This window comes from Crocodylus porosus, unplaced genomic scaffold, assembly GCF_001723895.1.
Source record: "Crocodylus porosus isolate Cpor-Errol unplaced genomic scaffold, CroPor_comp1, whole genome shotgun sequence".
NCBI lineage: Eukaryota > Metazoa > Chordata > Crocodylia > Crocodylidae > Crocodylus > Crocodylus porosus.
The window spans coordinates 50,344,780-50,371,289 of NW_017728906.1; the positions used below are offsets into that span (position 1 = coordinate 50,344,780).

General features: G+C 45.1%; 1 protein-coding gene across 1 annotated transcript in view; it reads left to right on the forward strand.

Moving 5' to 3' along the window:
• Positions 1-26,510, forward strand: part of CFAP47 (cilia and flagella associated protein 47) — a 734,432-nt gene that overhangs the window by 463,790 nt on the left and 244,132 nt on the right. The window contains exon 51 of the mRNA XM_019528459.1: positions 20,258-20,355. Within this exon, the coding sequence (XP_019384004.1) occupies positions 20,258-20,355 (98 nt within the window). The remainder of the gene's footprint in view (positions 1-20,257; positions 20,356-26,510) is intronic.

The window sequence follows — 26,510 nt, forward strand, 5'->3', positions numbered from 1 at the left end:
TCTTTCCTGCTAAGGCAGGGGGTCGGACTAGATGATCTACCTAGGTCCCTTCCGACTCTAGCTACTATGAAACTATGAAACTATAACTCATGGCAAATATTATATAGAAATTCTACAGCTCAGCGAAATACAATCATAGTACTTTATATTTTTCTTGAAGTTTTGTATATTGGCTAGCAAGACAGATGATCATGAAAATACAAATTAAAAAGAAAATTGAAAATTACAAATAAAAAAAACCCAGTGGGAATACTCATTAGCAATTACAGTTAACAATCCAATCTAAGACTGGATTACTATGATCAAGAAAGAATATATTTTCCATTATAGCAGTTTCAAAAAGGAATCCTGATGAACCTCAAGAAACCTTACAATATTTGTTTAATAGGAATAAACACACCAAGTTCATTCTCCTGAATTTGTTGTCATAAAATTTCAAAACTGGAATTCCATAACAGATTTTTTTTTTGTGATTTCATTGTTTTTTATTTGCTTATGTCAAAGAAACAGGAAGTTCTTTATATGGATGAAGTAAATAAGGCACTAGGCCACCTCCACCCTTATGATAGTCCACAGGCATTACATTTTACACTTACAATTTCTCCCTGTATAAGAAGAGTGTACAGATGTTTAAGGGGTTTATTGTGGAAGGGTCAGTTCTGTAAGAGAAGTCCATCTAATGTTTCCCTCCTCCTGCACTAACTTGAATGGTCCAGTATCCTATAGTCTTCTCTGCTCCTTCCTTTCCAAAAGAAAGGGAGGGAGGGAGAGCATCAGCTCCCTGATAGCCTGCCCAGGGACAAGCTGTGAGGGAGCCCTGTGGGGACTGGAGGCTCTGTCTTGAAAGTTTCCATGCCCCAGTTTACTGCCCAAGTAGAGGGGGGGGTTGGGGGGGGGGGACAAGCAACTTATTGGCAGGAGTGGAGAGAAGGGGCACTTTCCTGCAGCAGGATCCCTCCTGAAATGGATTCCTGGTGCAGGACGCTGGAGTGCAGAGAGGGTGGCAGGCAGCTGCACTGTGGTAGAAACACTCTTGGGGCTTTAGGTGTGTTGTTGCCATGGGTGGATGCCCCATGGTTGGTCTGGAGGTGGCAGGTAGCTGTGCCAAAGCAATAACCTCCTGAGGTTTTGGGAGTATTGGCATCACAGGCGAATGCTTCCTCCCATCTCCCCACACTCTTCTCTGTCCAACTGGAGGCGTGCACAGAGCACAAGCTGTTCTCCCATGGTCCGAACTAGGAGGGTTCCCACGATAGGTGAATGAATCCCCTCCTCCACTCCACCAGTCAGGTGTTTTGTAGGATGGTGGGGACATCTGGAGCTGGACCCCTCTGGGGCGCTCTTTGGCAGCTGCTGCATTTTAGGAGGTGAGATCTGGCTGTTAGTCAGTGGGCTCTCATAGGGATGGGGGGTGGTCTAGTGCCCACTGGCTGAAGAGCTCACTTATGTAGCTCTCCAGGCTGAGATCTGGACTGCACATCTGCTCCACCTTCTGGGCTATTATTCTAATTAGAAATTCTCACTGCTACAAATTAATCCCTGTCTATGGCCAAAGTGAAATCATGAAAGTAAAGATTCCAACTTTTTTTGATACTCTGAATGTTTCCTTTTTTTCTGTTTTATGTTGTTCAACCACGTTGTGTCTCCTATGGTTCTAAAGTTTTAAATTAAATGTAGGATTTGTTTATTAAATGTAGTTGTGCTTTCTAAACACTTTGATTCAAGATTCCTTTTCACCACATTTTCGATTTTTGTGCATAAGTGTATGTGTACATAAACACAGTTTTGTCAAAAGTGGTAAGTTATCAGCAGCATCAGGATTCATGAGCCATTGAATCGAGTCCTTCTGCATATTTACAAGCACTCATTAACTGAAGGAGTCCTCAAAAATGACAAAATATCTATATTTTGAGAGATGTATACAATGAGAGATTGTAAAGGTGTCAGATTTTTACCAAGTGGTAAAGAATTTCTCTTCCCCAAATTGGACACCTTAAGAAGTAGCTCCACTGGAAAACTCAGAAATAACTTATTACAAAAAATCTTGGGTATCCTATATAAATACATGCTAAAAATGCAAAATAAGAGTTTGTTGATAATAACTCTAGTTGTTATAATTTTATATTTCTGTTTCTTTTAGTCAGTACCTGGCAGCTGTGTTCGGCTGTTCCTTTATTGCCTTTATTGCTCGGTAGAATTTTTTTTCTTGTAATCTTTTATCCTCTTTCCCAGGTAGTTACCCAAGTCTGGGCAGTTCTACAAATTATATGCAGTGGAGTTCCTTACCATTTGTGAATTGTAGCACCTACGTGATGCAATTTATAACATTTTTAACATTATCATTGCTATGTAGTACAGATTGTGGCAGAAGAAATTCACAGTAATAATATTTTTCAATTATGCACTGTTAACATCTGTCATCTGAGGATCTCAAATACATAAATTAATAAGCTTTAACATCTACATGTGATAGATAGCATTATTTTCATTAAGGGTGAGGTGGTGAAGGTAGGGGTTTAGTAAGTTGATCTAAGCCCAATTGAAATAGCCCATTAAAGAGGAAACTGTTCTGTTAAATCAGAAAAAATAAAAGCATATTTTATCAAATATTACGCTTTTGGATTTGGCTGCCATCTTGCATGAAATGTTTTAGTAATCATAGATATAGATATAGGGGTGTGTGTGTATGTGTGTGTGTGCACATGCGCGCGCACGTACACATGCAGAGGTGTGCTGCTAAATCTTTAGCCTATATTGGGTGTCTCTTCTGGTAAGTATAGGTTAATCTTTTTTTCCCCTTAAACTATGTTAATCAACAACGATTTTGTGGTAAGATGCATCGTTTGATTTTTGTGGCTCTCAATTATTTTCACGTAAAGAAGGCAGAACATATGCATTTAAGCAGTTTAAAGGAAACTACTGTATTTATTCAAATATGAGACTAGCTTTATTTTCTACTGTTTAATATGGTAATGGAGGGAAGCCCCTCGTCTTGGATTCAAGTACAAGGCAAGATACTAGCTGCTGTGGCTGTATCTGTGTTTCTAGATTCAGCTCTGACCCAGACCTGTATATTGTGGCAGAGTTGCCTCTGCCCCCGGCTCTGCCGCCTCTGCCCCCTGCCTGTGCCTCCCACACCACATTTGCCCCCCTGAATCTGCCCCCTTCCCTCTGCCACCACTTACTCTGTCATGTCTTCAACCCTGCTCTGGCCTGGGACATGGATCACATAGTGGCTTCAGCCTCTGCACAGCTAGACAGGAGCAGTTGTGGTTGTGGCAGCTCCTGCCTTGGCTCCAGTTCCACACTCAGGGCTAGGGCCAAAGATGCTGCCACCATAATGGCTGCTACCTGGCCAAATGAAGGCCAGAGTGGAGCCAGAGTTGGAGCTGTGACTAAGGGTAAGTAGTGGCAGGAGGTGGTCGGAGCAAGTAGCAAGGGAGGGCAGGTGCAAGGGGTTGCAAGTATCATGGCAGGGGTAGGCATCAGGGAACACAGGCACTAGGGGGAGCAAGTGGTGGTACGAGTAAGAGGTAGGGTTCAGGTCACTTGACTCCCCTGCCACCTGCCCTACTGCTGCTGCTTTCCCCACTGCAGGGATGGGGGGAATACATTTAAAATGATGTTCCAATAATAAGATTCTATACTTGGAGAATAATAAGAAATTTATAAATTTGCTATGTATAGAATTTAATTATTGGAGGATCATTTTAAGTTTGAAGTTGTCTTGGATTTGGGCAAATAGTAAAGAGTGTAAATACTGTTGGTTTGCTAGGGCCTTTTTACAAGGTTTAAAAGTATGTGAGGGCACAGTCACAAAAAAGAATCAGCATTCTGTTTAACCCTACGGTAGCCATAAAGATGGAATAATAAAAGAGGTTCAGGGCCTGAAGTGTCGACCACAACTTCAGGAGTAAACAGGAAATGGTAGAAAAGTATTTTCTTGATAGTTGGAAAAATTAAGTCTCTGAACACACAAAGTTTTATGTACTAAATGAAGACCTAAGTGCATAAGTAGAATCTTTTTTTTCCTATAATTTTGAAAAGCCATGGAATTCTAAAAGCTTGAAATACAGCCCTTTGCAAAATGACTCTTTTATAAAATATGTTTTGTTATTGAATCATGTTTGACTCTGAAGTTAGAAATAGAATAGAACTTAAAAATGTAAAGGAAAAAAACACCTGCACAGGATTTTTGTTCTCTAAGTTATGTTAATATAGTTTTGTGTAAATTTATTTTCTTTTGTAGACTAAGTTTGAATTTATTCTGGTGTAACTATAGAAACTGACTCAATTTCATTGGAAAATACATTACATGGCTTATGAGCTAGTGTAGTTGAAGGTATGTTTTAACACTTGAGACTTTCAAACTAATCCTAAATAACCTTATCTATTTAAAAGCCTTATGACAACTGCAAAGCATTCCTAAGCATGCATGAGGGAAGTCAATTGTCAAATTTGTGAGCAAGAGAAAATTTAAGTGATCAATTTTAAATGCTCACAAAATACCCATTTCTAGTCTTCTATTGAGTGGAGTTTAAGGCTCCCCAAAATTGCATGAGGATTTTTCAAATATTGTATATGTGTTCAAAGATTTGTGAGCTGTTACAAATAGACATATATTTTAATATTTATGTTCATATCCATGTGTGTTCCATAGATTTCAAGAGTCAAAGGAGCCATTAGGTCATCTGGTCTTTCCTTCTATAAAACAAAACACTTAATTTCACCCAGTTACTTTTTCTTGCAAATCTTCTTGGAAGGCATCTAGTCTTTTTATGAAGACATCAAGAGATGTCTTCCTTAGTTTGTTCAGTGGTTCAGTTTGTCTTATTATTAAAGACATTCATCTTGCAGATGTTGCCTCTTACTTTCCTAATGAAAGAGTTGTTTAGGACTGTGCATTTTCCCCTATAACCCTACATAGGCATTATAATCAAGTTATCATTTATTTATCTTTTAGTAATCTAAATAAATTGAACTCTATATATCATGCAAAGTGAGACATTTTCTCTAGCCCTTGAATAAGTATTGTGGTTATGTTTTCTTTCTTTCTTTTTTACATGCCCTTTCCAACTTTTCCAAGCTTCTTTGAAAAAGGCTAATGGCATACTGGGTTGCATTAGTAGAAGCATTGCCAGCAGATCAAGGGAAGTGGTTATTCCACTCTATTTGGCACTGGTGAGGCCACATCTGGAGTACTGTGTCCAGTTTTGGGTCCCCCAAAGGAAGTGGACCAGTTGGAGAGAGTTCAGCAGGGAGCAACAAAAGTGGTTAGGGAGCTGGGACACATTACTTATGAGGAGAGGCTGAAGGAACAGGACTTATTTAGTTAGGAGAAGAGAAGAACAACAGGGGATTTAATAGTGGCCTTCAGTTACCTGAAAGGTGGTTCCAAAGAGGATGGAGCTAGACTGTTCTCAGTGGTGGCAGATGACAGAACAAGGAGCAATGTCTCAAGTTGCAGCAAGGGAATTTTAGGTTAAATATTAGGAAAAACTTTCACAAGAGGAAAGCACTGGAACAGGTTAACCAGAGAGGCTGCAAAATCTCCATCTGTTAAGACCTGGCTAGACAAAAACCTTGGCTGGGATGATACATTTGTGGGTGATTCTTCTTTGAGCAGGGGTTGAAGTAGATGACCTCCTGAGGGTCCCTCCCAACCCTAATTTTCTATGGTTTTGTGATTCTATGAATGTGGACAGCAGAACTGAACAGTTTTTTGTCTTGTCCATACCATGTATAAAAGTAAGATTACCTACTCCATTGTACTGGGAGCTTGTATTGGATTGCTTGTTCCACCATCAACTGTTAAAGCTTTTCAAACTCACTGATTTCAGGGATATAGCTTTCTTTTTGGTATGTATGTTTTGAATTCTGTTTTTATTCTCTGCTCTGCTCTTCTGTGTTCTTCAGGTTCTTAGAATGCAGCTATCATGGGGCGGGCAATTATTTTGGGCACAGGGCCACTTACTGAGTTTTGGCAAGCCATCAAGGGTTGCATGACAGGCAGCTCAGGGCAGATTAGTATTCATTTTCAGAACTTTAAGGACCCCCATGGGCCAGATAGAATGCCCTGGCATGCCACATCTGCCCCCTGGACCATATTTTGCCCACCCCTGAACTATCACCATAGAATTTGACTCCCTTACAAAAATGCATGAAGTGTCAAGTATCATGTGTGTTGTTCTCTCATCCTGTCCTCAGTATGGAGTACCTTGCGTGCAATGGGGTATCTTGTTTTGATAAGGTGTCTGTTTATTAGCAAACTCAGGTCAGCAATGTGTATTGCATTTGGAGCGCAATATGATCTGGCTTGTGATGGTCCTGGGTTCCTTCCCTGGGAAGTTTCTTTTCCTTCTAGATGGTCTTTTCCTTACCACTGTGGTTGAGAGTTCATTTGTGTCAGAAGCAGTAGAATAACTAGAGGAGGAACCAGGATAGCAGTCCCAGACACTGTCTTTGTTAAGGGGGCAGGGGATGTACCAGGGGGTGCAAAATTTGGTGCAATGGAAATGGCAGCTGATCGTGCTGCTGCAGTTTGCACTGACCAGGGAGGTGCTTGGCTGTGCCTCTGACCAGAGGAGCAAAGTTGTTGATCATGTTCTTCATCCTGAAGGTTGATGTACTTTTGTAGATATTCTGGGCATTGACCATGAAAACTTTAAAAGATAAGGACCAAGAGCTTGAATTTTTTGCAGTATTGCATGGGAAGCCAATATCAAGATTGGAAGACAGGTTTGATGTGCCTGCGGTACCCTGTCTTGCTGAGGAAATATTCTGCATTAATTACACAGCATTAGCTGGAATTTCCTAAGCATTTGTATACTTTGTGCCCAAGTATACCACATAGGCCAGTCAAATGGTCATGAGTACATGAATAACTGAAGCCTGTCATCATCATCTGGGATGAGGTGGAAATTCATAACCAAATGAAGTTTGGTAGAAAGTATTATTCAGTGATATTTTCACATGACAGCTTAATTTTGGAAGGGAATGATAGGGTATTTCTTGTCTGAAGACTAAATTGTCTAAGTGTATTTAGGTGCCTTCAAACAAAGGAGTGCACCTCAACTTCAAACTCTTCACAATGCTTTCTTCTGTCCATCAGTATTATCTGTCTTAGAGAGGTTCCATTTCAGCCAGTTAAAATATTTTATTTTATGGTCAAACACTGGGTCGTGTTGGTGTTAATGGTATGGTAGTAAAAGTGTCATGTATATCACTGGCACTTGATTCCATGTCATCTGATCATTTCACTTAGTGGTTGTATGTAGATGTTAAAAAGAACCAGAGACAACATTAATATTTGTGGAAATTGTTGGGGTATATATTGGTGGAGATTTGTTTACCATAACTATTTGTTTAGGTGTGTGCCACCAGGAAAGTCTTGATTTAGTTTAGCACATTACCTGGAACCCTCTCACCTTCATCCTTTGAGACAGTAATATTCAGTTTTGACAGTTGTGAATACTATAGAAAAGTCTATAAAAATTGAAATTTATGTCTGTCCTCTATCCATTGATTATATAGATCATTTATCAGCATGCCTAAAGTGACATAATTTCAGTGCCTTGGCCTGAATTCAGATCATTATGGTCCTGGAAAATGAGGTTCATTTTGATGACCTGGGAAATTTCTGTTGTCTATAACAACCTCAGCATTAGGTTGGAAGAATTTTTCATTCTGTTTAAAACTTTTTTTGCCTGATGCTTGTCCATGAGTTTCCATCCCTTTCAGCCATTGCTGACTGCTGGGATATCAAAGAAATCTGTGCAAGTAAATGAGAGGAAGGAGCTTTTGGGGTATTCTATTAGTTGCCACAAGTGCAGAATGATCCACCACATCCTTGATTCCTTGACCTGTGAGTGTGGGATGTGCTTTGGAATTTTACTAGAGCAATGGTCTCCAACCTTTTTGTGTAGGAGATTACTTTTTTAATTAAAAAGTAACCCAAGATCTACCCTACTCCAGCCCCCCATCCCCACCCACAGGTCAGTCTGTGGGCAGGGAAGTGGGGGGGGGCAGATGGAGGCAGAGGGAGAAAAAAATATTTGTGTGCTTGACTCTCCCCCAGCGGGTAAGTCTATGGGGGAAGGGATGGAGGGAGGGAAAAGGCCATGGGGGGAGCAAGATTGAGGCCCCAGCAGTGAGGGAGGGAGTGGGGCACAGGCAGGAGCAGGGACAGGGGAGAGTGTGCCTGGCCAACCCAGGTGGTGGGACAAGCAGATGCCTGTGGGACACATGCCGCCCAGGCCTCTGCTTGTCCCCCGTTCCCTCCAGCTCCTGCTCCTACCTGTGCTCCGCTCCCTCCCTCACTGTTGGGGCCTTGATCTGCCTCCTCCACCCTACAGTGGTGAGTGAGTGGAGCAGGGGCAGGCCCTGCATGGGGTGGCCGCAGGATGGAGCCATAAGCGGCTTATCTGGAGGGTTCAAGGAGATGGGAGCATGCAGCTCAGGAGGGCACAGGCGGAGTGGGCACAGGACAGAGCCATGACTGACTCATTTGTGGGGCATGGAAGGGAGGCATGAAAGCCAGGAGGGCATGTGAGGTGGGGCAGGCTGGGTCTGGGGTGGTGCCAAGCTCTTCCCGACTTGGCTATTGAGCTGGGCGGCAGCAGCACTGGGAGGGGGTGGGGGGGGCTAAAGCAAATATTTGGGTGCCTACATCCCTGCTTCCAGCACTGCCACCACCCAGCCTGAGAGCTGTGCGGCTGAAGAGGCACACCAGGAAGAGCCTGGCGCTACCCTGGCCCTAGCCCTCACTGCGTGTAGATCTGGAGGCAAGCAGCCCACATGCCCCCCTTTCCCATGCTCCCGGACAAGCTGCTCGCAGCTCCATCCTGTGCCTGCTTCCAGCTATGTGGGTACTGCCCTTGCCTCACTCCTCCTGTCACCACTGCACGTGTGCCCCTCTGAATCCCTGCTGCAGCCACTGGAAGCCCACAGCTGGGCTGCCTTGTGGCTCTACCACTGCCTTGTATTTGTGGGGGCTAAGTCCTGTTAGCAGCCCCCTTCTGTGGCCTCTGCCATGCTCTCTGCCTTTAGGTGAATGGGGCCTCAGCTGGGCCAGGGGAGGGTTGGAACCCTGGAGTCTCATCTAGGCATGCAGGGAGGCTCCCGCTGCTGCACACACCCCAGCAGAGGCCCAAGGGCCACATGCCTCCCCATCTGTACATGGGGCTTAGGCTGCAAAGCCCAGCATGCAGTGGCAACCACCTCTGCCCCACGCACAGATCCGGAGGGCACTTGGCCCCTTGGCCTCCTCCAGGGTTCGTGCACTGTGGGAGTTCCCCTGCTTGCCTGGATGAGCTGCCCAGGCTCTGACCTTCCCTTGCCCCCACCCCCACCAGGGTCCCACTTAGCCCTACCCTAGTTCCTCCCTTGCTGCAGGGCAGCAGGACACAGAGGGAGATTGTCCCACTTACCTGGCCCAGTCCCAGTGGCAGGGGGTGCAGCTCAACCCAGCCACATACATCCTGCCACTGTCCCGCTGCTCCCAGATTGTGTTCTGGCCTCTTCACATGTGCATCTTGCTGCTCCTGATCCCAGAACCTCTGACAGTCAGTCTCAGTCTGGGGGAACTGAGTGCATGCTGAGGGGGCTCTCAGAGGCTCCATGATCAACCAGTCGACCAGGATCAACCAGTTGGTGACCACTGTATTAGAGCCTTTGTGATTGACTTAGGAATATGGTTGGTCTGGTTATCTGGAAGGTTGAAGTTTTCTAGTGTTTGAAATTTTCCTGGGATAAGTCTTTAGTAAGTTGCTTTATGAATCTTAACTATGGTAATCTACAGATGTAACTAGATTTTATCTTAGGCTTAGCTCTACTTTATGTTGTTAGATGAATGAATTTGAATGAAGCTTGCTTATAATCAGGGATCTGGCTTTTCCATTTTCCATGGAAAAACATGGATGTTCTCTCTCTTTAAGGAGAAAAACACAGATTTCTCCTTTAAAGGAGAAAAATGTGGGAAACAGTGGGTTTAAGCCTTGCAGGCTTGCAGAGTTCCAGCTTGCAAGTGGCTGGGGGGAGTGGGAGGAAGCTGAATAGGTGTAGGGTGCCACATGCACATGGCAGCCAGGCAGCATGAGGGCAGCTCCTGCAACTCCCCACAGGTAAGTTTGGGGGTGGGGAATTGAGACCCCCATAAAGAGGGAAGGAGGGAGGGAGGGAGAGAGAGGAGGACAGAGCTAGGGCTGGGGGTGCTGCTCAACTGGGGTGTTGTGTGGGCCCTGGGGCTTGGGGCCCAGTGCTGGGGTGGAAATGTGCAGCCACAGGGCCCAGGCAGGAAGTGGAACAGAGCTGTGGGTGGTTATCTGAGGGAGTGGTGGAAGCCTGGCTACCCACTACTTCTCACACTCCCTGGAGAGGTTTGGGGGCATGTGGCCCCCATATTTTTTGCAAGGGTGGATAGGGGCTGGCTGCTGCATGCTCAGAGCTTCTCGACCTGGTACCCTCCCCACAGGAGCTTCCATACAGCGGCAGGCACAGCAGAGCAGGGAGGCTCGGTGCCATCACTGGGAGCCCCATGCTGCCATAGCAAGATACCCCTTGGCTTCTCAGAAGCACTGAGGGGGCACAACTCTGTGCCTCCACCCCCACTGCTGCTGGATGGGCAGGTGAGGGTGTGGGTTAGGAGTGAGAGGCACCATTGGTGCTGGGGGGCTGTGGCTTGGGATTTAGGGACAATGTCATGGGCAGGGCTGCTCAGCACCACAGAGCAGTGTTGGGGATAGCCACAGCTGGACCAAGCATCCTGGTGAGCAAAGGGGGCAGGGGGAGCCCTGATTTTTCCGTGATAAAAATCCAAAATCAAACATTGACATGGTTCTTTGGGTAAATGCAATATCTACTATTAGATTGGAAAATAATTGGAAAAACTGTTCTTTGCAAGTTCTCAGGAACAAACACCCTTCTTCAGGCATAGGGAGTCTGCTGTTGTTTTGTGTTTTTCCTGGATGGAATAGAAACCAATATGGAAAATGCAGGTCTATGCATTTTCACAGACCTGCATTTAGTATTAGGATTATCCATGAGGGTCCTGGTGTTCCAGGTCCTGAACCTGATTATGTGTCTTCATGGATTTTGATCAGAGTAAGGGTGATCCCACTGGACACTGTTATCCAGACAGGAAAAAGGTAAGGAGACTTCTTTCTGGACACCTTTTATTGTTCCTTCCCCATGTTGGGTGAGTAGAGCTGATCATGAAGAGGACTGCTCAGTCACAGTTACAGTTGCCAGATCACGCTCCTGCCTCATCCAAGTGCTAGGTGACTTTCTTGTAACTGCTGCCTTCGTGCCAGTTCATGATTAGAAACTTACAGATGATTACAGTCCTTCTCCTGTCTTCACTAGCTGGTCACCAAAGGGCTTGAAAAATGTGCTGGAAAAGCTGTTGTCATGGAAGATGCTCATATATGATTTATTTTATTGAGGAGAGGCCGCTTCACATCAGCTTCTACATGATTCTTGTCGGAACAGGACCTCGATCCAATGGCAAGGAGGTCAAGAGAGTTGGAGATCTCATTCTGCTGCAGGTTTCGTCAGCCTTTTCAGCTGTTGAGATTCTAACATCTTCTTCCACCTCCTCTGTCACTGAGGACTTGTAGACCCATGGCTCAGGGCTGGTCAGGCTTATTATAATAATAACCTGTTCTTACCATGTCACAGCACCATCAAAGGATATATATGGCTTTTCAGGAGAGAAAGCATTGCCATTTGCTATCCCTACCACATCGTGGTGGTGCTGCTGCTGCTTAATCTGCAACTGTTTATTAATCAGAGTTACCCATGGTTTTTTCACAGCTAACAGTCTCTGAAGGTCATTCCACTATCCTCCACCTGTGGATGCACTGCGTAGGAATACAGTTCTGCCACTAGGAATTTATTTGTACTGCATAATTAACCATGTGTTGAATGTTTACACATTTTAGCCTTGTGATTATGTTACCAGTAACAGTTGGTAAAGTAGATTGCCAGAAAGAAATTGCAGGCCAGCAAATAAAAATGATTTGTGCCCTCACTGCGTTGTATGATATGGCTGTATTATTTCAGTTGCATATAAATTTAGAAAATTTAGGACATACAAGCGATACTATTAGTTCCCACATACAACTTGTAGTATTTGGGTTTTCTGCTGAGGATGCAATTGATGCTTTTTTTCCTGTTCCATTTGTTCTCTCCATAAAAGGTGTTGTTCTGAAGAGTTTTTTTGTTTTTGTTTTGGTTCCATTGCTATCAGCAGCCAGTTTTACTCATGGATATATTATGTGATTAATAATTAAAATATACTTCATAATAACTAAAACACTGCTTTGAAAGTACTTGAACTGTGCTGTAATAGGGCCCCTAGTTCACTGAGAGAGGGAGCACTTGGCTGGGTCCAGCCCCTGGAGGAACTAATAGTGGCAGACAGCTCTTTAATAAAATGGCCACTTGTCCCAGGTACGGTCAGTAACTGACAGGCCTGGAGTAAAAGTATTGGGTCAGGTGACTCAGAGTTGGTTACAGCCATAAATACGTGGGACCATGCCTGAGGCCCAAGAAGAGGGTGACCTGACCGTCCAAGGAGAAGGACTCCAGACTGTAGGGAGCTACAAGGAATCCCTTGCACCACTGGGCAGCAGACCTCAGTATTTTGGCTCTGTGTTGTAGCTTGTTACCACAGTGTGACATTGACCCAGAGTTTGAGGACTGAACTTTTGGTTTGGGGAGCAAAGACTTGTGTTTTTTTTTGTGCTGAAGTTTGAACCAGAGAACCAGAAGGGGAAAACAAACTCATCAAGAATGGTGCTAGTGGCACACCAGGTTCCAAACCCTTCAAAGGGAGAGGGCAAACAGCATTAGGGGGCTTAGGTTGAGAAGGCCAAGGCCCAATTGTGAGCCCTGAGAAACTTGGAGACTACAAGAAGCCCGTTCCATATGCCACAGCTGAAGGACTGTAGCATGTGGCAGACAAGACTGAGGGCACAAGCCTACAGACTGCGAAGGGCAAGACTGGGGTTGAGGGGCCCAGGGCCCACAAAGGATGAGGCTGGAGCTGGGGCCTGTGAGCCTAACATCCTGGGACATGGACCTCATGCGAAGGGGCCCAGATAGAGTCCAGTGGGCCAAAACCAGTGGGGTCTTGGCCAGACAAGGATTTGGGACCTGAAGCAATACCCTCGACCTCTAGGAGGATCCTCTGAGTCCAGTTATAATATCAAAGTGTGGCAGGTGAGATAACAGGATGGGACCCTGACAGACCTGAGTGGGCAAGCAAGGCAGGACCCAGGTAGCCACTTGCGGATGAGTTGGCTGCCCCAGGGCATCACCCACTACGCATGCATATTTGTTTTATAGTAAATACCAGAAATGTTGGCTACCCACCCTCTAAAAGCTAATACCTCAAGATGGCCATCCAAATTCACTCTGCTTTTGATAATCTTGTTCATAAGGTTTGGGTTATTTACATAAATTGAAGTTAGTGTCAAAGGAATTTTCATATCTATATCTCCATTAAAGTCCTGGTTAGGACAATATATGCTAAGTGAAAATCTGATTCCATTTGAGCATCTCGATACTGTTTTTAAAAGGTACTGAATATTGTGGCTGTATTTTATTTGAACCTTATATCTAGATGAATTTTTTCTTATTAACTAGTTTAAGTATAGCTGATTTTTTTTTCAGTACTATATGGGAATTGCACTAATCACTTTTTTAAAATAATATTTGAAAATATGTAAATTGTAAAATATGCCAAAAAATTGCCCCTTTAATGGGATAATTGTTTTGAAACGTTTTCCAAAAGCTATAGTCTTTAATAATTTACACTCAATTTATAAAATTAATTGCGTTGAAAAATAGGACACTTAAACTCATGAGCTGATATGTCAATTATAGAGGTAACAATCTTAAATTAACAACTTCGCTAAAAGGCTATAATCCAATGCATTGTGCTTCCAATCATAACTGACTCCTTTGTAGGACAGAATTGAACATTAGCTCATTCTTTCCTACATCATTTTGGGATTCTTACATCATCAAATTGCAAGATTTTCTTACTCTTAGTAATTTACAGCTTTCTCCATACATTAACTGCCAATTTTTTATACTTGGAAACTATATGTAGCAAGAGAAAGAGAGAGGTGCCTGGGGTCAATAACAAAAAAGACTTCATTTAGAAAAATCTTTCGATAGCATTTGGTCTACCAGTGCATAAGGGTTATAATTTTCACCTAGCAGCTATAAATAGTATTATCCAGCAAAGTTATTACATAATGTGTCCAAACCTTTTTCTTGAAAGCCAGAGCTTTGTACCCTTTAGACTATTATAACTAATAATATTTGTGACAGAAAATGCTATATGATAAATATTAAGGATCACATCAAGTGAACTTTAAGTAATCCATAAGAAAATGTGTAGAATGCCTAAGAATCCAGAAAGAATTAAACAAACTTAGCATAAGCTTAAATGCTTAGGATAATGGAAGTAGATGAAGTATTCCTTCATCTTCCTAGAATCAAGCAAACCCCAAATAAAGACCTTAAATCATCATAAGCAAGATCAGGTAAATCAATAGCTTAATATATTAAAATGAATGTACATGGTGTTATCAGGTCCAAAAACTGGAATTGTTCCATTTAAAAATACAATCTTTATTTATCAGCTGATTATAGAGTTATTGCCATAGTTTACAATAAAGAAAGATTCTGCTGGTTTTAAGTATGACTGCAGTGCTTCATGGGTGACTGGTGCCTCCTGAGTCTGTGGGCGGGGCACCAGATCACTGACAGGGGGGTCCCCTAGCAGCCAGTGGCTGACTGTGGGGGGCCCCAAGCAGCTGATTGCCAAGCCAGCGGTGAAACTGGAAGTGCACTTCCAGCAGTACTTCCAGTTTCATGGCTGGCGCTTCCAGAGGGTGCATGGCCAATCTCAGTGGGTGCATGTGGACCCCCTTCCTATGCGTTGCCAATGCAGTGCTTTAAATTTAGGTCTTTGGTACCCTTTGATGGTCACATAATAGTAATAATAAAAACATAAGTGCATTCTGGGTCAGATAAGTGGTCCATCTAGCCCAGGATTCAGTCTGACAGTGGCAAGAGCAGATGTTTTAGGCCTCCTCTACATGTTACAGGTATCAGGCAAAAGCCCCCATGACTCACCAAAAGCATCCGGAAACATCTCCTAGCTAAAAAGGGGGCGTACACCCAATGGAAGGGAAGGGCCATCACCAGGGAGGACTATACCTCGGGGCTGTCCCCACCAGGGAGGACTATACCTCAGGGAGGCCAAGGCAAAGATGGAACTGGGACTAGCTACCCAGATCAAGGACAGCAAGAAGTTCTTTTTAAAATACATAGGGGGTAAAAAGAAGGTACTGGGTAATGGGGGGCCCCTGCAGGACATGCTAGAAAATCTGGTCGTCACACCAGACACCAAAGCTAACCTATTTAACAATTTCTTTGACTCCATTTTTCTGATCAGGGACTGAGTCATCTCCCCCACCACTGGGACCCCTGTAGGCCCCAGGGGAGGTGCACCCAGGCCTAGGGTCAGAGAGGACCTAGTCAGGGATCTGGAGGGACTGGACGTATTTAAATCAGCAGGTCCTGACGATTTCCACTCCAGAGTACTGAGGGAATTAGCAGAGGTCATTGCGGGACCTCTGGCACAGCTTTACGAGCACTCATGGTGCTCTGGCATTGTGCCGGAGGACTGGTAAAGGGCTAATGTGGTTCTCATTTTCAAAAAAGGGAGGAAGGAGTATTCAGGAAACTATAGGCTAGTTAGTCTTACCTCGGTCTTGGGTAAGCTTTTTGAGAGAATTACCCTGGCGCATGTCCACGAGGGGCCAGCAGGAGAGATTATGCTTAGGAGCAACAAGCACGGGTTCATTAGAGGCAGGTCCTGTCAGACCAACCTGGTGGCCTTCTATGAACAGGTCATAAAATCCTTGGACGAAGGTATCACAGTGGATGTAGTCTTTCTGGACTTTAGGAAGGCCTTTGACACTGTCTCTCACTCCATTCTCATTAAAAAACTAGGAGACTGTGGCATTGATACCTACACAGTCAGATGGGTCACTAGTTGGCTGGAGGGCTGCTCCCAGAGAGTGGTGATGGATGGATCTTAGTCAACCTGGAGGGATGTGGGCAGTGGGGTTCTGCAGGGCTTGGTCCTTGGGCCCGCACTGTTCAACATCTTCATCAGCAACTTGGACAGGGGTGTAAAAAGCACCCTGTTCAAATTCGCAGATGACACTAAGATGTGGGGAGAAGTGGGCATGTTAGAAGGGAGGAATAGGCTGCAATCAGACCTGGACAGGTTACAGGGGTGGGCAGATGAGAATAGGATGGGGTTCAACACTGACAAGTGCAAGGTATTGCACCTGGGGAGGAAGAACCAGCAGCATACCTACAGGCTGGGGAACTCCCTTTCTCATCAGTGCAGAGGCAGAGAAGGTTCTTGGAGTCATTATTGATGCCAAAATTAACATGGGCCGACAGTGTGGTGACAGGGTCAGGAAGGCCAACTGTACCTTGTCATGCATCCACAGATGCATTTCAAACAGGTCCAAGGAGGTGATCCTCCCCCTCTATGCGACACTGGTCAGGCCGCAGCTGGTGTACTGCATCCAGTTCTGGGCACCGCACTTCAAGAGGGATGTGGACAACATGGAGAGGATCCAGAGGCGGGCCACTCACATGATCGGGGTCAGCAGGGCAGGGCCTATGAGGAGAGGCTACGGGACCTGAACCTGTTCAGCCTCCAAAAGAGAAGGCTGAGGGGGGATCTAGTGGCCATTTACAAGCTAGTCAGGGGGGATCAGCAGGCATTGGAGGAGTCCCTGTGCCCTCGAGAACTACCAGGAGTGACAAGAAATAACAGTCACAAGCTGGCAGAGGGTAGATTCAGACTAGATATCAGGAGGGCTGACACTGTCAGGGCGGCTAGGATCTGGCACCACCTTCCAAGAGAAGTGGTGCTGGCTCCAAGGAGGCTGGATGAACACCTTGCTGGGGTCATTTGACCCCAGTCCTTTTTCGTGTCATGGCAGGGGGTCGGACTTGGTGATCTGCTCAGGTCCCTTCCGACCCTAGAAACTATGAAACTTGAGACCAGCTACATGTGCAAAGTACCTATCATGCCATAAAAAGCTCCAAATAGCTATAAAGTGATATCTAATACATGTGTACTAATTTTCTATCTGGTTGCTATTGAGCTTTAATTTGCATGTGTGGTACAGTCTCCCTGTGGCTTCATCAGCTCCATCAGCTGTCGGGGCTCCCAACTGCAGGAATGCACCTTGCCCAGCTAGGCCTAGGAGTCCTGCAACTCAGGGGACACTCAGCTCCAGCAGCATGGAAACTCAGAGTCCTGCATCTGTGGATGCTGGTACCCAGCCAGGGGGTGAAGCTGCCCTGGGGGTACAATCTCTCAGCCTCGGGGTACTTGAAAAAAACAAAATAAGACTTCCTCTACCAGAAAAAGTCCTTAGATTCTTAAGAAATAGGATCTTTTAAGGGAACACAGTTTAAATTTGCCACAGTTGGTTAATGATGAGAGTGGAGCTGACGGGTGCACAAGCTGTCTTAAACTACTTATATTAGTAACGTCAGTGACAAATGCCTGATTCTGCCTCTCAAGTACCACATCCTCCTGATTATGAAGAATGAAAGGTTGCAACTGGGATTCAAAGAAGATTAAACAGTAGGGCTGACAAGCTCCTATCCTCAAAAGGTGAGTTTCTCTCTTACCTCTGGCAGTTTCCCACTGAAGTCTTGACCAATCTCAATCTTTTTTTATTTTATGAGGTCTGAGAAGATCACAGATTAAAGGTTTAATGCGGGCAGTGTAGATTTTTTTACTCTTGTCACTGAAGCCTAAGACAGTGAAAAAACCGGTTTTGGAATGCAAATCAAGACACATTTAACTTATAATACTTTACTATTGTTAGGTCAAAGGAAATGAGAAAAAAAATATAGCTATTGTCAAAATAAATGTATAAGTGTGTGTATAAATATTTGTCTTCATTTGCATATGATTGTAATATGTGTTCCACTATACTTCTATAATATGATTTAAATTATAGTGTTATAGCTTATTCTTTAAATTTAAATTTTATCTTCTTTTCACATTCCTTTTTCCTGAGGTTCAATTTGTTTGTGATGTACTGAGTTGACGTTTGCACTGCATTTGACTTCTCAGCACGTTCTTTTTGGGCTTTTATTTTAGCACCCTTCTGTCCCCTACTAGTCTTTATGTAAGATTAGCCCCAATCTGTTAGGTGCAGGTTGCCCTAAATATTCAGATCCCAGTCCCGCTGGAATGTAGCCCAATTCTCCACTGGAAAAAAACCCTAAATCAAACAACTCTACAGTTGTCCTCTAGTGTAGGAGACAACATTTCGCCACTGGTATTTTTGGCTAAGCTAAGATTGGATGTGTTTTGAGAAGTAATGTACTAGTAAGATGCAAGCTGTTGCCCTTAATATGGGTGTCACTGAGACCCCCTCTACGTATTACAGGTGCAGACAGAAGTGCAGCTCCCCACTGTAACTGAGACTGCTTTGCAGAAAGTGTTCTGAGTTACAGTGATCTCCTGGAACAAACAGAAGTTCACTGTTGGTTCCAAGGGGAGGGAATATAGCTGCTACTTGCAGCTGGTTTCCCCTAGCAATGGCAACTTCTCTCTCCCAGCCTGTCCCTGTTTCAGAATGGGAGGGGGAAAGGGAGCCAAGTGAGTTCATTCTAGGGGTTTCCCAGGAGTGCTGGAGGGTGGGGTGGGTGAATTGAAGCCTCCACACCTCAGGGTGCTCCAATCCACCAGCCCTACCCTACAGCTGGGGCCGAAACTCCCCCAGACGAAACTTCCTCCGCTCTCTTTTCTCCCTTCCATTCTGAAAACAGCTCAAGGCTCAGAGGCAGGCAGACAGAAGTTATGGAAGGTGTTCTGTTTTGAAATGTCTTCATCTGACCCCTCATGCAACGAGGGTTCAAATTGTCACCTGATCTGCCATTTTTTAACCTGTCTGCACCCATGCCCTGGTGTTTGGTCATGACTAGAAACTGCTTTCTGTGACTGGATCGGATGAAAATTGTCACTTCAGTTTGTGCCCACAGTATATTATGCAATTACCTGGTTAATTGCATAATTAATTTATCCTGCCTTTATGTGCAAATTAACTATCATGACTTAAAACAGTGCAATAAACTATAAAGTTATAGCTAGAACATGGGTAATAACTTTATAGTTGGTTTCTATTCAGTTTTAATTTGAACATGTAGCATAGCTATGCTCCTGCACCTGGGAGCCCTGTCAGCTAACAGGGCTCTGAGATGTGGGTACGCACCATGTACTGCTGTTCTTGGGAGTCCTGCAGCTGATGCTGCCTTGTCCACTTACTTGAAGAGTAGCATGCTTTTGTTTGTATATGTATTCTGCCTGTCTCGTCAAGTTCTACGATTAACTGAAGTTCACTCTCTTTAAATCAAGATTCTAGTCTCTTGATGCATAAACAATCTCCAAACTAGAAATCAAGTTAAAATCAATGCAGGTTTTTCTTTCCAATTCTACAGAGGGACAGTTTCCTGAAAATGGCATATTACATAACTTTACTCTTTTAAAATAGCAGCAGAATTCACCATTTGCCCTCTCCTGGACCACCGTAAGAGGAGATAAAGGCAAGATTTCTTTGACAGGAAATAACTGCTTATGTTTCAGGGCATAGTCTGAAGTAAAATAAAAGTGTATATAAATTTTAACAAAAACAACTTTCCTATGGCTACTTTGTTTATATAATCACTAATTTCAGGGTTTCTGGCAGCTTTTTCTGTAGCAAAGTTTACCTTGCTGGTGTCAGAGAGAGGGAACAGGGCCACATGCACAGCTACTACCCAGCAGGACAGTTCTTGTGTACTACTGTTTTGATGGGTACCTTTGATAATGTTAGGAAGTGCTATACAAAATAAAAGTTTTATATATCATAAGAGTTCTGAAATCATGCTATCTGAATACTTGATGCAAAAATAGGATTAAACTATAAATGAAATATTCTGTGCAAATTTGTAAAGGAAAAACTCTCCTAGTCAATCAATTGAAAGTTTTCATAGAGATCTAAATCTTGTTAAATTACTTTTATTTCTCGTTGTACAGTAGAGCAGTCTTTTAATATTTAAACTTTCATTGATTTCAATAGAAGTAGTATTTCACTCAATGTCTCCAATCCAGGTTTTTTAAAAAAGCAAAATTGTATTTTGTTTGATACAGGAGGAAAGACTTCATGTTGCCAAGTGTGGTTTTCTTTGGAGATTAATAGTATGCCTGCAGCACCTGAAAGAATCCTAGAAGTGAAATGTACAGCTCTGGTGAGATCACTTAAAATTTTTGGATTTGTGGCATTGTATTGGCAGATACACTCAGATATAATATATCTGATTATATTGTTATTGTTGTTCTGAATGTTAACATACATTATTATACAAATTTGTAAGGTGACATTCAGCTTTTGGTCTAATAAAACACAATACTTGTTAGGACTTCAGATAAAATCAGTAATATGAACCAACCTTCCCACTTTTTTCTAATTTTAGACATTTATTAATAATCATTCAATCACTATTTTCTCTCTGTTTCTCTAATGTGGGTTTTATTCTGCTGTAATCTGTATCTAACTTTTGAGCTCAAATAGGGAAAGATTAAATCTTCAACCCTAGCCAGACATAATAGGTCAAATTGAAATTTGCATGCTTTCCATCCAGATATAATGCATGCTATTAAAAGTCAGTGAAAGCCCCTTGTTAAATTTTTGTGCAGTCATTTCATTAACAGATAAGTATTTTCTTTGACCCTCAAAGAATACAATAAATTGTTGTTAATCATCTTGGAAGAAATGGTATGCTTTTATTAAATGATATGGTTTGTACATTAGGCTTGAAAAGCACAATGTTTCTCAGTGCTGCTATGATACTGCTGACATTAGGCTATACATTTTTATGTTTGACTGCTTTTTTGCCTTTGATTTAGATTATTTAGTGGTTTTTATTTTTATAGGTAAAGCTTGTGGTCATCTTTAAAGGACTATTTGTTTTATCATCTAGAAATGCTGCTTTCCATTTAGTTTGTAAACAGCTGAGAAAAAACAACTTTGGGAGTGGATGCTGATAACAGGTTCTATACATGGAAATAACATTTGCAGTATTTTGCTGCAGGAAGCTTTACTTAAAAATGTAGCATTTATGCATTGGCTTCACTTCATACATTAAGAATTCAGAATATTTTTACTTTGGATATATGAATGTATTAGTACTTTATATGAATATATTAGTATTTAGCAGTTTCATTTCTGGTTACTAGATGACTTGTGTAATAAATATGGAGCTCAGTTAAGTAAAAAAAAGTCATACACTGCCTAAGATTTGAAACCATCATAATAATAGACAGAACAAAGAGATATACAAAACAGACTGAAAGTAAGGTATAAATTAAGTATTAAAAATGACTTGAAATTGTGTAATTTCTGCATGGACTTAGTTTCACTTTTTGTACCTGAATGGCAGATACATAGTTTTTAATTCTCATTTTTGGCCTGGTCAGAGCACAGCCTGCTATTAAGTCTCAATAGCCAAGCAAAAACTTAACTGTCCATGGTGCACATGGAATAATATCACTAACTATGCTTAATTGTCAAAAATGACACTTATGCAGCTGAATAACTTCCACTTAAGTGTATAATGTGAACTACAATTCTACCTTTAGTGTTACTGCTTGGCACACCTTGAGTAAGTGCTGTGAATATAACTCCACCCCCAAGGTTGGGGTCTCCCGACTTGCCTGCCATGACTTGTTGGTATATGTAAAGAAGGAGGGGGTTCACTGGTGTTCTCTTCCCCTATAGACCCTCTGGGGAGCTCTGATTTCCTGGTTGGTAACTCTTCCCCTTCTGGACCAGTTTGTCTCCATGGGTGATCTTCTCCTGCGTCACCAAACCCTGCTCTCGCCTGCCACGACTTGGTGTATCCTTAGTGGGGCAGGGCTAGCGCACAGGTCCCTCGGTGGCCCGGGCTTGGCCCGCCGGCTCCACATGGGGCTCTGCCACCCCTACACTCCGGCCTCCCGCCACTTCTGGGCTCCGCTTCTCCGATCCGGCTCCGCTGCTTCTGCCGGCTTCTCCCATGGCTTTCTTACTCAATCCCGCAGACTGTAGGATGCTGCTATACCGCTACCTTGCGGTCGACCTCCTCACCGTAACCTACACCGGAGCCTAGTCTGCACCCTCTATCGACCCCTTGCCCCAAGCCTTTCACCCTGTGCGGCTCTTCACCTGTGTCGTCACTACCTATATTGCTATCCCTCCACCAGATTCTTGTTAGCCTGGGACGGGAGGGGAAAGGATTCCCCCTCAGTGGCCCTCCAGTTGTCCCCCTCCTGTTCCTTGACCCAACATCCCTGGGTCTTGGCGGCAATCCCGCCCTGATCTTCCTTCAGCCCAAGGATTCTTGGTCTTCCACCCCTCTTTGGCGAGTCCCGCACCCACCATTGCCGAACTCACTTTGGAGTTTCCAAACTCTTCTTGGATCTTCCCGCTCGTTCGTTGCTCACCTGATCTGTCGCTTCTTGCATGATCGGATGTCATCCCCGTCGTCAGGCTCCTAATCAGGGTCGCTTCTTCTCCCTGGGCTCCAGCTTGGCGGGTTCTGTCCCCGGGATCCTTTGCCAGCACTTTCCCAGCCTGCCGCATGATCCCCGAACCATCCGCCACCTCCAAAGCCATGGCCACCATTTTTAAATCTCCCGTCCAGCGTCTGACATCATCGTCAGCTGCCAGCCGCAGCTGTACATAGACACGGCTGACGAGCCACACGGGTTCTCCCTCCGCCGCGGCGTTCCTCTCCGCCTGCCCTTCTGGTAAGTTTTCCTGGCTTCTTCGGGTCCCGGGACAGACCCAAAGACAGGATACTCGCAGGTGTGCCATGGTATTCCCTGGGGCTCCTCCTTCCCTACACCCTGTCCACTCACCAACCGTTTAGGCATTCAGATCTTCATCCCGACAATATATGTTGGCCCCTTGACTGTGGGGTCTGGTGTTGGCTTTGGTAATCCGGCCCACCACCAGGATGTTGATAAGCCTGGAGCTTCAGTCCCTGGCCTCAGGGGTCTGAGTCACAGACGTCTGGCATCCTCCCCATGAGGGACGCCCCTTGAATACTCTAATGTTGAGGGGCTGAGGGCCGCCCATCCCCCAGCCTTGTGCCTGCTCCTTTGCTGTGGGGCAGTGACTTTAGTGCTGCCACAGCCAGCACCCAGAGCCTCCACCCAGCTGGTGTGCCCCAGCTGGCTTTCTTCTCCCTGCCTGCTTCTGTAGGGTTTTTAAATCCCCCATGGTGGTGGCTCCAGCTGCTGCAATCAGGTGGCCACCACCCTGCCTGGGAAGCAGCCACTTGAAGAGCCGGCGAAATGCCGGCTCGCGCAGCTCTTGCTTCATCCTTGCCTGCTCCAGAGGTGAGTTCCCCAGGGCATGAGTGGCTCTCCTTTCCCTTTTGGGAATGCCAGCGTTTGCCGCCAGCATTTCCAAGGCCCATGGGGGTTTCTTGCTGCCACACTGATTGTATACCTTTCTGATCCAGAACACAACATAATACAAGTGCTTTTACATGACAGTGAAAACAACCATTTGATTTAATGAAGGAATTATAAAATATGGGTGCATATGTATTGTACATCTAAATTTGGTAAAATATTTAACATAACAAGGAACCCTGGTCCTGTTACTAGAAGGAGGTATGGTCCCTTTAAGGATAGAGTTTTTAGAGCACAGGTAGCTGGCAGAGCAGGGGTTAAAGGACAGCCTTGTAGTCAGGTCAGCTGACTGAGTCATCACATGACTAGGAGAGGGCACAAGCCAGAGCTATATAAGCCCCGCGGTTGAGCCAGAGAGGGGGGCCAGACCTGAGAGTTATAGAGTACAGGGCTCCTGAGTTCCCAAGGAAGCTGGAAGAAAGCAGCTCTGCAGACTGGGGAACAAAAAGAGTGACAGAGAGAGAGAGAGAGAGAGAGACAGAGAGAGAGACTTGGCAAACAGGCACACAACCTTCATTTTTCTTTGTATGTTATAGCCCAGGGACTTGTGTTATTTTGCAGTTTAAACCGATGGTTTGGCTGGTATTTTAAGGGGTGGTTTTTGGAAGTCACATTAGTATCTTGGGGGTACATGCCTGTCTTGAGCCCTACAGTGGCAAGTTCAAGGCAGAGCAAGGGTTGGGGCCCAGAAGCCAGGCCTAGAGCAGTGGGCCAGGGCTGTGGGACCAGCCAGAGTAGAGGGCCAGATGCCGGAAAGTCTAAAACCCCACAAAAAGGGAAAAGAAAGACCTGGAGTGGCTTGGAGATGCTGGGACAAATGTCCCACCTGATTGGAGATTCAGAATCTGTGAGGCATGGTGTAGTGGTGGTATGGAGCCATGCAATGAGCTCTTAAGGTGAGGGACCCACACTTCTAGGTTTTCCTTGGAGCTAGACAAGGCCTGGGAATCTCTGGGGAAGCTTCCTCTTTCTAAATATAAGGGACATCAAGGGTAGGCGAGTGAAGGGGAGACTGTTCCCAGAGTGAACAGGGAAAAAGGGGGGATTTGGGGAACCTTCAGGGGCTTGTGATTACCTTCCGGATAGTACCCATTTATTCATGCATTCATTTATGTCTTCTAGTGCTTGATGTTTTCTCACTCTATATCACACCCTGAGTGTGAGTTTGCACAGGGGTAGATCCAGAGGGGTTGCAGCAACACAGTTGTACCCCGCTTTGGCTGTGTGCCTCCTATGCAGTAAGGAAATAGTTAACAGGAGCAGGCTCTGGAGTTGAAACCAGGAACTCTTGGCAGACCATATGCTGGTGTGCTCAGAGAGCTCACAGCAAGTACAGAGCTGTGTTGACATGCCTGTGAGCTCTGAGGGCATGTTCAAACAAGTGCGCACATGCCTCTTGCCCCATCTGAAACCTCTTTGAGGCAGGGCAAGAGGCATGAGCAGGAGTGAAAAAAAGTTCCTTGCAAGTTTGCAGCACGAGGAGAAAATCAATCCCAGGCTACCCAGAGGTCAAACAAAAACCCAGGGCAAAAGTTGGGTCAGGGCACAGTCCCAGACTGTGCCCTGAGGCACCTCGAGGCTCAGTCCTCTGGAGGCAGAATACCAGAGCGTCTCTATGATTGGCCATTTCCCTGCTTCTGAAGCATGCTGCCTGCCCATGGTGGGCATGCAGTGGTGCAAGCTGCAGAGACCTGACCTGGATTTTGCCAGGTAAACAGGGGGTTGGGGGAGCTGGAGGAGGAGTGGCGGGGGGCACCTTGGGAGGCTGGAGACAGCAGGGTAATAAGCAGGGGTCTGGAGACAGCCCCAGAGGCATTCCCCTGTTGTCCCCTGCTCTCCCAAGGCTGGAGGCAACAGGGTAGTGTCTCTGTGGCCGTCTCCAGCCCCCTGGCTTGTCTCCAGCCTTGGAGGAGTAGGCGAAGAAGGAGGGAGCTGCAGACAGCAGGGAAATGTCTCCAGGGCTGTCTCCAGCCTCCTGCTTCTTCCCTTGTTTGTCTCCAGCCTCGGGGGAGCAGGAGAAAGAGCAGAGGGCTGGGGATAGCAGGGCAATGTCTCCAGGGGCTGTAAGATGTCCCTTGTTTTTATATTAGCTTTAGATAGAAAAGGCAAAGAAAGGATCATTTCCCCTGTTTTAGACTCATAAAATCCTCAGGCTGGAAGGACCCGCAAGGGTCATCTAGTCGAACTACCTAAACAAATTCAGAATTTGCTCTTCCTAAGCCACTCTGGGGAGATCCCGATCTGTGGCTTCTTGAATGCCACCAGTGAAGGGGATTCCACATATTCCCAGTTGGCTTGTTCCATTTTCCTCCTGTTCTTACACTTACAAAATCCTTTCTCTCCACCTTGGGACTTTATCTAGATCTTCCTCACTGCAAATTAAACCTAACTTCTGCCATGGTCTCATATCATGCTGCCTTTGGCAAGGAAGAATAAAAAGAATGTAGGAAGTGCCAGACTGGGTCAGACCAATGGTCTGTTAAATTGAGGCAGGGTAGTCCATGTGTTGGGGTGGGGCTCTGCCCTGTGGGGGGCAGTGGACCATTGGTGATGCATAGGGAGGGAACCTCCTCAAAAAACTTGCCACTGACACTGTCAGTCACTGGTGCTTGTAGGCGGTTGCCACTTGCTCCCCCCTGCTGCCAGTGGTGTCTGTGGGCAGTCAGCAATTGCCACTGGCCACCACTGTTGCTGCCAGTAGAGTCTGTGGGTGCTCGCTGCTCACCCCCCCCACTCCCCCTGCTGTCGACAGTGCCAGCAGAATCTGCGGGAGTTCCCTGCTTACCATTCCCACTGCTGCTAGTGCCACCATGCCCTGCCAGCCACCAAGGGCATGAAGCATTCATGCAGGGGACCCTCCTCTCCTAAGCAACCCCAACACCCACAGTCCCCCTACACCTACCCACACTGACTCTCATCCCCCCACATCTCCCCACCCCTCTTC